The sequence below is a fragment of the Lagenorhynchus albirostris genome, chromosome 4, assembly GCF_949774975.1.
Source record: "Lagenorhynchus albirostris chromosome 4, mLagAlb1.1, whole genome shotgun sequence".
NCBI classification, from domain to species: Eukaryota; Metazoa; Chordata; class Mammalia; order Artiodactyla; family Delphinidae; genus Lagenorhynchus; species Lagenorhynchus albirostris.
The window spans coordinates 88,354,109-88,370,586 of NC_083098.1; the positions used below are offsets into that span (position 1 = coordinate 88,354,109).

Here is a 16,478-nt window from a genome sequence, read left to right on the forward strand (position 1 = left end):
AAAATTATTATAAAAGCAAAGAATATTTGAAACAGAAAATCTAAAAAGTATAGACAAATTTCTTACATGTGCATTAGTATCTCCAAACTCTCTTTTATGAAACTTTGTGCTATGACTAGATAGGAACACATTTTTCATAGAAATTATAGAAGCAATAAAGGCAATCCTTTGTAATTCCCCCCCACATTCCCCATTCTTTTTTACATTAAACACCCTCCCTCATTTCTTTTTAATGACTACAAATTAGTCTACCTAATGCACTTACCATAATATGTTTAATAACTCTCTCATTATTAGGTGATTTAAATTATTCAGCAATATAAGCAATGCTTTGACTATATCTAACAATTTAAATTTGAACAGATGATGTCCAAAGTTTAAGTTCTTGAAGTGAAATTGTTGAGGCAAAAAACAAAACAAATACCAAAATTCTGACAGAAGATGTCAAATTGCTTTAAAAGCCGAAATCATTTTTTATTACTTTTGCACCATATTATTCTTGTTACTCTAACATATTTATCATATTGCCACCGGCTTAAGAATCACTACTGATTATATGATACCAAGTCTAGACTCCTTAACTTGCCATTAGAAAATGTTTTGTGCAGACTTATGTGTACAGATTCATCATTTTATCCTAAATGATGTTTAAAACAAGAAAGCTAGCTTTTATAAACATGTTTTACCTTTTATTTTGTTTTCTGCCTGTACTCATTCACATTGTCACTTCGATTGTGCCTCCATACACTGTCAAATAAAATTCTGTATTTATATTAATCTTCATCGTGACTATAACCCCAAAGCAATTTAAAATGGAAAACAACTCAAATCTTATAAAGGGAAAGGGCATGACCTCCAATTTTATACACTCTATGATAATTATGATATAAACCTAGAAAAGCTATATTATTAAAGATGATAGTAAGAATTATAATAGACATTTTATTTAGTGGGTGCTTATATGGTAGGTACTATGCAAAGTGCCTAAGGTCAACTCAAAACTTCTCTGTGAAAGGCATCCATTGATTGACTGATTCACAGATTGCTATTTACTCAACAATGTGTATTCAATTTCTTATATGCAAGGCTACGTTCTAGGTCTGGGCTGCAGTACTGAATAAAACAAAGTACTTCACACATAGATTTTACATTCGAGAGAAAATTTAGTTTATTATCTACACATTACAGGCAAAGAAATGAAGGCTTAGAGTGTTTTGATAACTAGAACATTTCACACTGAAGCTATACTGCACTCTTCATTCTAAATGTTAACCCGATCACATGTCTATTGTCAGGAGTTTGAACATCTGAATATCAGCTTCATTCACATATCCACCTCAAGATTACTATTACAAAAAATATTCTTAGTTCGTTCTCCTTTTGGAGAATAATCACTTATCAAAATGATATGAAGGGGATTCCACGTGGGAGGTGAGGGCGGTATGGCCGCTCGCGCAATCCGCGCGGCCTGCAGAGAAGCGTCTGGCTGTCGAGTTGTGGGAGTGCTGCGGGGGAGGCGCTGGGCCAACGGGGCCCGGAAGCCTGGCGGGCGGCCGGGGGAGGGCGCGCATCTTGGCGGAGGTGCGAGCACGGGCCGCACGTGTGTCCGCTCGCCGCGGCAGCCGCTGCGTTCGCCGGTTCTGGCCACGGTCACCTGAGACCAGGCGGCCCCTAGCGCTAAGCCGGCCGCGGCTCCGAGAGGCCCTCCTCTCGCCTGCCTGAGCTCCGGCCTTGGCCGACCTGGGAGCCTCGCAGTTGGCCGCACCGGCCTTTTCCGCGCCGGTGACTGGCCTTATTCGAAGGAGGATTTCGGTGGACGTTAGGGGACCGAGAGGGGCTCCTGTGAGAGACCGAACTTTCCGTCCCCACAGGCCTGTCCTCGCTGAAAAGAGATTGCGTCAGAGCCCCCGCACCCCAGAAACGAGTCAGGCCTTCAGGCGTCTCGGGCAGCCGAAATCTCTGCCGAGGGGCGACAGACACATCCTACCGGAGAGCTCCTACTGCTCTAACTAGAGCGTTAGGGCAAAAATCGCAAAGCCTGGGGAAACGGGCACATCTTAGAGCTGCTGGGGCCAGTGGGAGTTTCTTACCCTCATGGGTTTGCGGGGGAGGCTTGGCCTGTTTGGTCCCAAGCCTAGTGGAGAGATGCGAGGGAGGTGCAGCTTGGAAAGACAGGAAAGGCACCCCAGGAGAGGGTGTGTGAAGGTAGCAGGAGCTGATTAACTTTTTTCCTACAGTCTTGCTGGACTGTTTAGTCTATGTCCTGCAAGGTGGACTTGATTTTCATGGTTTTTTCGCTTTCTCTAACTCTACTTTAACAGGAATCTATCCTTCTTGAGAGGACGAAATGACCAAGTTCCAGGAATGGTCAACTACTTAGTTTAGAAGAAGAAAGGACATATGATTTATATGACTAGGGAAAAAATTGAGATCAGAAGTGTACTTTGGCTGAGAGGAAAAAAGAGGAAGGATCAAAGGATGGTGATCTTGATAAAGCAGATGTCATGGAGGAGGAAGAGGAGAAAAAATAGGAAGATGTTTTTAAGGTGTGAATTTTGAGATATTAATATTTCAAAAGAACAGTGGTCCAAATAGTGAAATGGCCCTAATTATGGTTGTTGAGGCAGAGATCATTGGCATTAAAGAGATTAAGAGGGACTTCCCTGGTGGCGCCGTGGTTAAGAATCCGCCTACCGATGCAGGGCACATGGGTTCGAGCCCTGGTCCGGGAAGATCCCACATGCCACGGAGCAGCTGGGCCCGTGAGCCATGGCCACTGAGCCTGCGCTCTAGAGCCTGTGAGCCACAACTACTGAAGCCTGCATGCCTAGAGCCCATGCTCTGCAACAAGAGAAGCCACCACAATGAGAAGCCTGCACATTGCAATGAAGAGAAGCCCCCGCTCGTTGCAACTAGAGAAAGCCTGCCTGCAGCAACGAAGACCCAACGCAGCCAAAAAAACAAAAGAGAGAGAGATTAAGAAATGTGAGGAACCAGTAACCTTCAAGGATTCTCTGGATTTCACCGAGGACGAGTAGGGTTGCTGGACCCTGCTCAGAGGAAGCTGCACACAGCTGTGATGCTGGAAAACTACAGTCACTTGGTCTCAGTGGGAGACTTGAATGAAAATTCTGTGGAGAATCAACAGAAAGGACTTAGGTTATCTCTTACCTGAATAGCTTTCCTCCTGGCAAATATTGGAAGAGATGTCCAGTACAATAACTGGGAGTCAGGATTAAATTGTGAATCTTCAGTGTACAGGAACCCTGAACTAGATGTTCCCCCTTGTCAAAAGTGGGGAGAAGCATCTTCTCATATTTCCAAAAACAAAAGCAGTTTGGTGACTCTTCAGAGTGATGATTTAAAAAACATGGAAAGTGAAGAATATTTGTCTTTGAAAGTCCCAAGCCAAATGGCCACACAGGACTCAGTGACGTTTTGTAAGAATGAGCCCCAAGATCCTCAGGAAAGCAAAATTCTGTTTGTAACTGAAGAAAGCACTGAGAGGAAAATCTCAGAGAGCAAAAGTCCTCCCATCGACCATTGTTCAGAGAACCTTCAAAATAAACTTGTGTCTGATGTAAAAGAAGTGGTCTCACCCTCATTCAGAGGTGAGACAATATGCCAGATTGGCCAGTCGAAAGAATCCTTGGATCCCTTTGACTGTAAACACAAGGACATTTGTGGTTGGAAGTCATGGGTGATCAGTTGTAGTCATCAGAGAGCTCATGCAGAGGAGAAGCCCTGCACCCATTATGACTGTGGGAAAATACGTACCACCAGCCCAGGTGGTCACCCAGGTGAGAAAATCCACACTGCTGAGAAACTATACAGATGTAGTCAGTGTGGTAGGGACTTCAGTGAGTGCTCAGAGCTAGTCCTTCATCAGAGGGACCACACAGAAGAAAAGCCCTACAGATGTGATCAGTGCGGGAAGGGCTTCACGAGAAGCTCAAGTCTCCTTATCCACCGCGAAGTCCATGCAGATGAGAAGCCTTATAAATGCGACAAGTGTGGGAAGGGCTTCACGAGGAGTTCAAGTCTGCTCATTCATCACTCAGTCCACACAGGCGAGAAGCCTTACAAATGTGACAAGTGCGGGAAGGGCTTTACTCAGAGCTCCAAACTGCACATCCACCAGCGAGTGCACACTGGAGAGAAGCCCTATGAGTGCGGGGAGTGTGGTATGAGCTTCAGTCAGCGCTCCAACCTGCACATCCACCAGCGCATCCATACGGGGGAGAGGCCCTACAAGTGTGGAGAGTGTGGGAAGGGCTTCAGTCAGAGTTCAAACCTTCACATCCACCGATGCTCACACACGGGGGAGAAGCCTTACCAGTGCTATGAGTGTGGGAAGGGCTTCAGCCAGAGCTCAGACCTCCGCATCCACCTCAGAGTCCACACTGGGGAGAAGCCCTATCACTGCGGCAAGTGCGGGAAGGGATTCAGCCAGAGCTCCAAACTCCTCATCCACCAGAGAGTCCACACTGGAGAGAAGCCCTACGAGTGCAGCAAGTGTGGGAAGGGCTTCAGCCAGAGCTCCAACCTCCACATCCACCAGCGGGTCCACAGGAAAGATCCCCATTAAATGAGGTCTTCAATCGCATGCTTGTACTCTGAAGACTTAAATATTTTTAACATCACTCCTAGTTTTATATTCTCAGGATATAGTAAGAGTTATTCAGATAACTTCCCTCACTGGAAAATCATTTAAAGTATTTAACTACCAAGCACTTTGTTATGCTACACAGTGAACTGATTGCCCTTGTTCCTCAGATGGGTAGAGTGAAAATGTCTATACTGTGCTGTTCAATCAGTGTTACTAGAACTACATACCCTACCCAGCATTTTTAAGTGCAAGAACCTTATATTTCTCCAAGCAGAACATGTTTCCTTTGTTCACATTCTCTGAGAAATTGGAACTTTGGCTTCTCTTCAAATCACGTGCCTTGTGTTTTCCTATTTCCTTCCAGCCCTGAGTAGCCCTCTCCAAATTCTGGTTATACAATATGTTAGTTTTAGGTTGAGGGGGTGGTTGGAGGTATAGTGGGCATGGAAATCTGTTATTGCACACACGTACTACAGCCTGTGGCCTCACAAGAACGTGGAGAAGAGCTACTCGTGCAGTACACCCCACACACTACAGGATGTGGGACCCCTCCTCCTCCTCCCCACAAGGCAACTGCTCAAGAACATAAGTAGTTCTTTTTCCTGGGTGCAGCTAGTCTGTTGGGGTGCTTCCAGGTCTTGCCATCTCAGATGACACCCCCACCAAATTAAAGCCAAGTAGGGTACCTACACCATGTTGAAACATGTTAAATGAAGTTGAAATATATTTAAATGTATTTAATTTGTCTCTCAACACTGAACCTCTCTTATTTCCTTAAATTTCTTCACCATCCATGTTCTGAACCAAACAAAGTAGTCAGGAGAGGGAGTTCTGATATTTTTCTCTTCAGACTCAACTTGTTTTAATATTTCATATACCCCCAAAAAGTCATTTGTATTTGCAGCATCATTATTGAACCAGACTTGGGTCTGCTTGCCCATGCACAATAAAGCCAATCTACTTACACTGGGTTGTGAAGGAAGTGCACCATTTATTGCAGGGCACCAAACAAGGGGTCCAAGCAGCTAGTGCTCAAAAGGTCTAAACTCCCTGATGGCTTTCAGGGAAAGAGTTTAAAAGGGTGAGGAAGGGGGGACTGGGGTGCATGATCAGCTCGTGGACATTCTTCTGATTGGTTGGTGGTGAGTTAATCGAGAGTCAACATTGTCAACCTTCTGTTTCCATCCTTTCTGGGGTCTAATTGCTTGTGGGCAGCATACAGTTAACTTCTTCCACCTGGTGGCAGATTCAGTATCTGCAAAACAGCTCAAAGGACGTTGCTCAGAATATTATCTATAGCCCTTCAGGAGGAACTATAGGTCCTTGACTTTATTTAATGGCTAAACTATTGTTATTTTGTCTTGCTTGACTGTTTTCCTTTCTTTCTGCATTTTCTCACTTCTCTGATTAAATTTACTCTTTGGAACTCTGAAAAAAAAATGATATGAAGATAGCTAGCTAGTTACCTATCTATCTAACTCTATCTACCCATTTATAAATATACATATATAGCCCTATTGTGTGTATAATACAGATATGAACCATTTAATTTAGTCATTAATATATAATATATGCACATTTGCTGATTTTTATCTCAGCATTACTGTAAACCACCCAACATGTAATCATCACATAGTAAAGATGAAAAAGCTCAAATAAAATTTTTGAGTTTATTTTTGAGAAATAATTGATAAGTTGGTTTTAAAATACCGTCTCTCATTTCAGTTTTTTCTATTAATAATTTCAAATGACAGACTTAAAGTTTTGAAATCCATTTCTAGGAAGAGAAGAAAACATTTTGTTTTAAATTCTTTTTCAGTATATTTAAAAACAGGCAGCATCCACTAGACTAGTAGCACCACTAGAATCGCAAGGCAGGAACCATGTCTATATATTCTTTTCTGACTCCACAGTTTCTAGCAGAGTATCTGACTAGAAGAAGCATTTTAAGGCTACTTTCTGGGAAATCAAATCTTATTTATATTTTGCTCTGTGTCACTTGTCTGCTCATCTGATACAAGAAGTGGAAACCCGAAGAAGTAGTGATGATAGGTTCAAAATAAATATTTAAGTTTCAGTTTACCAGGCCAAAAACAAACATTTGGGCAGTGATTTTTAAACTGATTAGCTCCAAACAATGAAAGGAAAGACCAAAGAAACTTTCTCATTAACACTAATAGGAAAAAAAAAAAAAAAGATACAAATGTTACCTGGGCAATTGCTTTAAACTCAACAGGAGACCTTGTTGAACTAAGATTCTAGAGAAAAATACTATATTTAGAGAGGGCATCTGTATGTGGTATTATCATTCAATGCAACTCATTTCAATGCAGAATTATTTCCTCAGCACAAAATCTATTTAAATTAATTCAGAAATGTTAGAAATAGATTTATTTTCAAAAATACTACAAAAAGTGAAAATATGCTCTGTGCTGTTAAGAGAATTTATTAAACCTAGAGGGTAAAGAGACACTAAATAATTTAGACTGGCACATATTTTTGTCATAGCCCCCAGCATAATAAAAATACATTTATTAGTCCTACAAACATGTTACTTTTATCTGTAAAGGAGTTTTGTAACTCTATTCATAGTCACACAATAGTTAAAAGTATCTAATTTGCAAACATCTACCAAGTGTTATATTTTAATACTGTTATCAAAGTGTCATTATGTAAAATATATATATAAGAAGAAAATATTGTATTGAGAGGGAGGTAGATTAATGATTCAATTTGAATGTGCTACTGTATTCGATCATCTTTGTTATCCACCATTTTAGCAAAGAACTATTCTTTAAATTAATCTATTGATTTGTACAAAAGAAAAATCAAGTGATTCAATTATACATATACACGTATCTATTCTTTTTCAAATTATTTTCCCAATTAGGTTGTTATGGAATATTAAGCAGAGTTCCATGTGCTATACAGTAGGTCCTTTTTGTTTATTCATTTTGTATATAGCAGTGTGTATATGTCAATCCCAAACTCTCTAACTATCCCTTCCTCCCACCATTCCCCCGGTAATATGTTCTCTAAGTCTGTGAGTCTGTTTCTATTTTGTAAATAAGTTCATTTGTATCATTTTTTGTTGTTGCTGTACACCTGAAACTAACACAGCATTTAATCAACTGTACTCCAATATAAAATAAAAAGTTAAAAAAAAAGGGAAAATCAAGAGAGGTTTATAATACCATTTAAACAGTTTCTTATATGTAAAATACACATATAGATTACATTAGAGATATAATTTGAAGATATATTAAAATACATAGAGAGCAAATTATGTTACTATGATTATTATTTAGTGTAAAAACAGTTTCAAATACCCATTGATGCCATTTGAGATAATTAACTTATATGTTGTTTGTAAAATGGATCACTGTTTATTATTAAAAAATGCTATTATAAACTATAGTGAAGCATAAACTAATAAGTTAATATTACTCATAATCACTTTACCCAGAAATTTATTTTTTAACATGCAAAGAAATTTTGATTTTTCTACTTTTGTTTCTATAATATAGGTAAGTTAAATTTTATTATATGTAATACATGCAAACATCATCTATATCGTTAAAGTATTAAAATTTCCGTGTTTCCCAATATATATATTTTTTAAAGAAATAATATTCATACAAAAGAGTCCTCTTTGTTCTGGTCATTATCCCATTTCTTCTCTTTCCAACCTAACGTTTAGCAGCATTTTAAATTTAACATATATGCCTTCCTAACATTGTTGTTATGTATTTACTATCCATGTACAGTGTAAAAATATACTGTATTGTCTTCTTAAAATTTCCCTTAGTGTTATCATCTGAATATATATTTTGTACTTTGCCTTTTGTATTCATTTTTTAAAAATATCAACCCAGGTTCATATAGATTTAGTCATTACTTTTTACTGTTATATAAAACACACACACACCACCCCACTAAACCTATTTCCATTGTTCTGGTGGTATAAATACAAGATGCTTCCAATCCTCCATTACAACCTCGCCAAAAAGAAATTTTGCATGTTTTCTTGTGTAAGTGTGAAAAATTTTCTTTGGATTTCATGCCTAACACAGAATTCCCAAGTCTTAGGATATGTATGTCTTTAATTTTGTTAATTATTGCTGAAGACCTTCCCAAAGTGCTCTAACAATTTGCATCTCATCAGCAAAAATGCAAGTAGCCTATTTTGCATCTCCTCTTATTTTGCCCATAGCATATGCTAAGAAAATGTTTAAAAACATCTTGTATAATTTTGTTAAATTTGAAAAGGTATTTTATTATTCTTTTAGTTTATATACTCTAGATTATTGGTAGAAGGAAACATCATCTCACATATTTATTAGCCATTCAAATCACACATTTTGTGAACTGACTGCATGTAAGTTTTTCGCTTTTTTCTATTGAATTGTCTTTTTTAATGAATTTTAGACATTCTTTATACATTATTGATACTAAAATCTTTCAGTTTCTTTCATTTTACTTTTTTAACTTTATGTATCTTTTGTCAAAATGAAATGTTAACATTAGCAATTTTATTAATTCCCTTTTTAATTTTTTGAATTGAGTGTCTTATTGAAGAAATTCATTTTTACTTAACATATACATTTCTCTCTATATTTTTAACAATGTTAAAGTTTTATTTTATTTTTCTGTCTTTAGTATTTGAGAAATATATTATGTACAGTGTGAGGTCAAGAACTAAGAAAAATATTTATGTACAGTGAGAGGTGAAGAGCTAATTTCATACTTTTCCTTCTGCATGTGATGAATTAATTGCTCCCAAAGGAAGTTATTATATAATAAAGGTTTTTGGACTAATTTATAAAGCTAATTCTGTCACAAATATTCACACATATGTGGTTCTTTTCTGTCAATTTTTTTATATCTATGTCGATATCATACTGTTTTAATTAATATTGCAGTATTACCCAGGATTTGATCAAGCCAACAGAAACCATGCCAAATGGGAATTATTTGTAAAGGTGGCAGAACTGAAAGGGAATGGAGAGGCAACCCAGAGTTTGGCAACAGCAGAAAGGCATTACAACCCCCAAGAATGGAAGGAGCCATGGAAGAGCTGGTATTTGCAAGGTCCTGTGGTTAAGATGGTAGGAACAATTTGGCCTGGGTGTAGCTAGAACCTTGGGGAAGATGCAGTCACTGCAAGAGATGCTGCCTGGAAGTAGAGAGAAAGGAGCAGAAATAATCCATCTTCTACCTGACTCCACTCTTTAGTCTTCTGTAGTACCATCCATCCTGAAGCGAGCCTGAAGCCAGTAGGTAAGGTGGCCTGGGAAATAGGGTTTAATTTATCAGTGCAAATAAATGGTGGGCAAAATAAATTCCAATATAAAATAAATCCTCATATAAGATAATGTTAAACCATCACCCTTTCTTAGTCTTTCTTATACAAATTGCCTTTGCTTTTAAATTTAGCTCGATTCCTTTATGTGAAATTTAGAAGTCAATTGTCAAGTTCACTAAGTACATTTTAAAAAAGCAAAGAATAATTTTGTATTATAATTTAATTAATACATAAGTGAATTTGGAAAAATCTTGCCATATTTATAAGGGGGTGGTATGGCATACTACTAAGATCAAGAATACTAGCAAACGTTTATGCAAATTCTACCACTTACTAGCTGTGTAAATGACATATCTCTGCATCAGTTTTCTCACTTTTAAAACAAGTATAATGGTAGTATATAATGTAAGCTTTTTTTTTTTTTTAATAAAAATGTGTAAAGCACTTAGAACAAGGCCTGGTATACGGTAAGCATTCAATAATACTGTCATTGTTGCTGTTGTGTTATTACTATTATCATTAAGGATTTTTTTTTTTTTTGGTTTTCTGGTTCATTATGATGACATCACTATTTAATCCTTTAAAATTAAACAATATTTGTATAGAAGACTTGTATATCTTAAAAATTATTTTTATCCTAACTCTATTTTGAATTCTTGGTAAATTTCATATTATTCACTCCCAATTTACTAATTTTTGAACACTATCCAGCCTATACGTTTTGTATATGCCAATTTTTACAAATTTCAGTATCTATGGTTTTCCATTCCATGTTTAATAGATTGCTCTTTTCCTTATTATATGTATTTTAAGGTTTATTTTGGTTTCTTACCTATGGTTCCTTTTTTAGAGATTAGATATGAACATGTGAATATTCATGTAATCAAACTATTATTGTTATTTATATTTTACTGGGAGTAAACTTGTGGTGCAATGCATATGAGTGTGAGTGTGAGTGTGTGTGTGTGTGTGTGTGTGTGTGTGTTTGTGTGGGTGGGCTGTCTTCTTTAGTATCAGTATTCCTTTTCTTTTTATTTTGTAGGTTCATTTTGAGTGGGAGTTTGTGTGTTGTTTCTTCTTTAACTGTACTTTGTTGTTTTCAAGTTACTTCCTCCAAGCCCCTCCACATCATGACTTTTATTGGCAGTAGTGCCTCCCATTCTGTAGAAATACAGAGACATCAAAGATCCGGCCACTGAGCCAGTAGGCTCATTCATGGCACAGATTATGATTAGTTTACTGCATCTGTTTCTTTCTGCTTCTCTTAATAATCAGACTGAGGAAAAAAAAGAGCACAGGCATAACTCAGACATTTTTCCCCCTTAGCCTCATTTTATGGTTGAGGAAACTCTAACCCACACCTTAATCATATAATAGGATGAAATCCAGACACTTGTTTCACATAAATTCCTTGTTTAGACGTTCTGACAAAATTAAAAAAAAAATAAAATGATAAAGAAATACTATACTAAGAAAGGCAGGCAACATAATGGGAAAAAAAGTGATAAATTTACTCCTGGTGAAATAAATTAATACTGCAATCTGTTGGAGCATTACTAGTCATAACTTTCCCTCATGATAAAAGCTTCTAGATTCCCCTGCCTGCTTTTGTGTGAGGAGTTCAATATACTTGTGACTTCACTTCTAATTAACATTTTAGCTTTCTGTTATGTATCTAGAGATAGTTATAATTTTTAGTGTACTTTCAATTATCTCTATTCTAATTTTATTGATCATAATTTTGTGTTTAGAATGGAGAGGTTTCCTTAAATATGAAATTATAAGGCCATTTGGTCACAAAGCCCATGTGTCCATTGCATACACAGTTTCTAATGCTCACAGCAACACTGCAAGTGTTGGGCTGCACCCCGCAGGCCTACAAAGGCCTGCACTTGCCCAACTTTTAGACCGAAGAAAGAGCCCAGAGTCAGTAACAGAGACATCACTGGTTTAGTGGATGGGGGAGCTTACATGTCTGAGGCAAGGTCATGGAGCAACGCTCCACCACGTATGGTGGACGGTGGGCAGGACATGTTGGCAGGCTTCGCTCCTGAGGGGAAAGGGAGCTTGCCAGTTATAGGGGGAATTACATCAGTTCGGCTCATTAGTTATCAGGGAAATCAGCCGGGGGCATACCCCTCACCACCCCTTAGAACAGCTATCACTAGCTAGGGCCTGGGGCAGGTACGTAGGAAGGTCAGTCGAGTGAGTAGGGTATAGGTGAAGCAGGCACTGGTCGGGCGGGGGATGGACAGAGAGCAAGAGAACTGCCATTTTGAGTGGCCTGACCATATAGCATAGCAAGGTAGGTGTGAAATCATGAAGCAGGTGCCTAATATAGGGTTTGAAGGTTGTTTTGTTTGATTCCAAAACTCATGCTCCTTCCATTTTATCTCCGATTGTAGGGACAAGGAGATTTATTTTCATCTCCTCTTTGTATTTTGTGCAGTTGGTAAAGCACAGTGAACGTGGGACATGGAGGGGAAGGAATCAGATAAATCTGAGCTCAAATACAAAGGATACGAGTAGAAACTGTGTGGAACCTAAGTGATGGCTTATTGTCAGAAAGAAACTCTCACCACTATCAGTGCTTTTGATTGGGGTGATGAACATAGATGAATAGGATCGTGGATATGCAGTGTGAGAATCACTTTCTACTACAGGTTGAAAGCATCTCAAAGCCTGTCCCTGAGGCAAACCACATATTCTAGTGCCTGAAGGGCCTGTTTAATGTATGGTAGAGATAACTGCAGTTTCTTTGAACATTAGTGCCATCAATATGGATAGCACATGTTCACTGACATGGGAGTACAGAAGCTTGATTTCTCTAGCAAATAAATAAATAATACAGAACTTGAACTTGAGGCTCCAGAAACAATTCTAAATAACTTATATTATAAATAAGAGCAACATTATTAAAGTAATTACATAGCCTCTTGATGTAACCATTCAAATAGCGGATACTAATTTAACAGTGTAAATTCTATCACGTTTGTTGAAAAGTTAGTTTTTAGACATAATTGTATATGTTCACATTTTGTGAACAAAATTTTGAATAGCATTTTTTTTCAGAATGAGGCTAGGACTGTGAGAGACAAGAGCCAAGTGCTACAAATGTGATCGAGCTCCATCTACAATGACCAATTTTCCCAAGAGAAAAGCCACCATTAAAAATTTATAGTTTCTGTGGTTTGCAATTTTTCATTTTGACTACAAACTGTCATTCTCAGTTTTTCTTTTAGTTTACCAAGGCACATTGCACCAAATTTGAGACTGTATCTTAAAGCCAGAAAACATAGTTTTGCTGGTGTGAGGAAAGAATAACCAATTGCTTACAAAACATACTATGGAGCTATATGAATCTCCTATTATTCTTCTATAACACCACGTTACCCTGGAAAAGGTTGAAATATGTCAACTATTAATTCAGGAATATGTATACACTACAGTCTCACTACAGATCATCTTTCCTATTCAAATTTCCCTGCTCTCTTCAAGATTAATATTGTACCAAATTGGCATACTGCTCTTTTCATTATTACTGTGACATTCAGTTTTGCCAATGAGTTCTTAGATGGATGGAGTAAGTTATCTATGCTAATTAATGATAATAAAATGCTCTTAAATGTTAAATCATGTTCTTGGTGTATTTAATACAAAAGCCTTTCCGAGGTGCTCTTGGAGAGTTTTTTTCTCCCCCAGTGATCACCTCCGCTCCCCTAAATTAATGCATCTGGCATTTATAATCCTTCTTCTCTTCCTCTTTTTTCTCCACATTTTTGTCTTCAGTCAATTAACTTATTTTTCAGAAATATGCTAAGAGATACATCAGTTATCTGTCCCTGTGTAACAAACCAGAAAACTGTGATGGCTAAAAGATCAACCATTTATGTATCTCATAGTTCTGCAGGTTGGCACTGGTCTGGACTCAGCTGTGTGCTTCTCCTAATCTGGGCCTGACTCAGCTTGGGTAACTCATGTTCCTGCAGTCAGTTGACAGTCCGGCTGCAGGTTGTCCGGTCCCAGGTGACCTCACTCATGTGTCTGGCTGCTTTCTGGCTGTCAGCATGGAAGACGGAAATTATTGGGTCACCTCTTTCTCACCATTCACCATGCCTAGCCCAGGCTGGTTCAATGATGGCTTCAGGATTCACAGAGTAGCAAGAGAGGCCAAGTTCCAATGTGCAAGCTCTTTAAAAGTCTCTTCTTGTATCTTGTCTTATCATTTCTCAATAGCGTTTCATTAAAAGTCATTGCCGCAAAATCTTCCACAAGAACCTATTTTGCTAGGTATCTCTGTTGTTACTGGATACACAATTTATATGATAATAGTGGGCAGAACAGAGTCTAACACGTTAGGCAGACTGAGTAACTTTAGAGAAAAGGTGAATTACCAGTTTTAAAACTGCTATATCTGTGGACTTTGCATGCCTTATCTTATGTAAAATCACAAAACTCCTGTGAGGTAGGACATGTTACCTTGCTCACTATGCCAATGAAGAAACTAAAATTCAGATTCTCTTGCTCATTAATATAGACAGTGTGAGTAACAGAGCCAGGATCTGGACAGAAGGATGTCTTGTGCTAAATGCTGTTGTGTTTTCCATTTGTAGCATGCTGCTGTTAAGTAGTAAGAACTTTTAAATGACACAGAATATTCAAACTTCATTGAAGCTATAGAGGGACTATCCCCATCCAACAAACCAAGTGCCAACTCTGCCTAAAGGAAACAGTTGAACTCTAGCATGTTTCTCAATGAATCAGCAGCTGTCTTTAGCTCTCATTAACTGCCTCAGGGACAAGCTAAATTAAACAAAGTAAAAATTAAAAATAAAATCATTGCTGAAAACTTTATAAGTAGTTAGACTGAAGACTGTACTTAGTACTATTCTTAGATCACTGAAATCATATATTTTTTTTTTTACCCTGAAAGTCCTGGTTGGATATCCAAGTCCAGAAGCCACCTGGTAAGGTGAGTGTTCTTTTGCTCCTACTTGTACGATGTCTGCATCTGTCTGCTGATACTTCTCAAATCTTGCTGCTTATTTGACTAATGTTTTTGTTTTAGGCTAAGAACAGTCTTGGTCCTTGAAAATCACTGCTTCATCTACTTCTTTGCAGAGGCCACGGCCCAAAGTGAATCCTTCCAACTTCCTCACCTCTTTCCTGACCATCTGCAGCTGTAGTAAGCATTCCGAACCAGGAGTAAAGGAACTCTAAAAGATTTAGCAGCTTGTTTTTGATTTCTGGTCCATATAATTTCCAAATACTCATGCTGCTTTCATGGAGATCCAAATAATATCATTATGAAAAAAATAAATAAATAAACTTTCTTTACTAGGATAAAAAGACTGTATTAAAAAAAACTATGAAAAAAGAAAATAATAAATCTATCTTCTTATTAGCCTTAATCTTTGGGAGATATTTGTGGTAGCCATTGACTACCTCTCAATATGTGCTATGTAATATGTTAATAATAGTAATAAATACAAGTAAAAAAATTTCTGCCAACAAAGAATTAATATTTCAGTGGTAACAGATGTAAAATAAGTGCAATAGTATATGAAAAGCAAAACATTAAAAATGTGTACAAGGATGAGTTGGCATAAATAAGAAAGCAATTCACTTTTTAGAGTTTATTTGGGAGAATTACTTGAAGAATGGTGATTTCTGAACTTACTCAAACAAGAATACAGTTCCATTGGAAAAATGGGAATGAGAAAGTATGTTCTAGTATAAATGAAATCATAGAAAAGAATGAGCACGATTTCAAGATATTAGAAGCAATTCAGGTCTAAACAGTAAAGAATTCGCTCATTTTATACCATTAGGCATGATATAAAGACTAAAGTTAAATAACTCTTCAAAGTTCTACACTTATTCTTTCCTCCTGTATGTGCATGCAGTTTTAACAACTGAGTTGATGAGTATTTTAAAAACTCACTAAATTTCTATTTTGTTTGGAGGCTATTATGCATTTTATATATATATATATATATGCACATATACATACATGCATATTTGTGTGTATCGTATGTATACACACACACATATATACATATAAGTATATACAATATATGCATGTATATATGTGTATATATATAAATATACATGCATACATATTTAAATTCAGTGATTACAATCTGACTTTACTATTTTAAAAAATTTTGTTTCTCAAATTATTGATGAAAACTTTAATAGTCTTAATAATAGAAAAATAAATCCTATTAAAACCGTTTTAGTTTCTTTAACCTATTTCAACTCATTTCAAGTGAGAAGCAGACTAAAATGAAACCTTCTGTGGACTGAATTCTAAACAGACTCATGCCTGTATTTAAAAGTTGAGGTGGTGATTTCAAATTCTGTACTCTTTCCATAATAAATGGACACATAGGAGTATCAGTTAAGTTGATCTTGGGTCACTCTAGTTCCCAGGAAAAATAGCGTCATTTTTTTTTTCCTGACAGCATCCTAACACATTAAAATACAATTAAAGAAAAGAAGAGGTAAAATCATTTCTTTCATACAAATATAAAATGAATATATTATAAAGATATTATTTAT

General features: G+C 37.2%; 1 protein-coding gene across 1 annotated transcript; it reads left to right on the forward strand.

Annotated features, from left to right (window-relative positions):
• Positions 1 to 3,126: 3,126 nt before the first annotated feature.
• LOC132519389 (zinc finger protein 239-like) lies at positions 3,127 to 4,603 on the forward strand. Its single transcript, XM_060147324.1, is given in 2 exon segments — positions 3,127 to 3,246; positions 3,249 to 4,603. Coding segments are annotated over 2 exon segments (1,380 nt in total). The 5' UTR covers positions 3,127 to 3,206; the 3' UTR covers positions 4,589 to 4,603.
• The last annotated feature ends 11,875 nt before the right edge of the window (positions 4,604 to 16,478 follow it).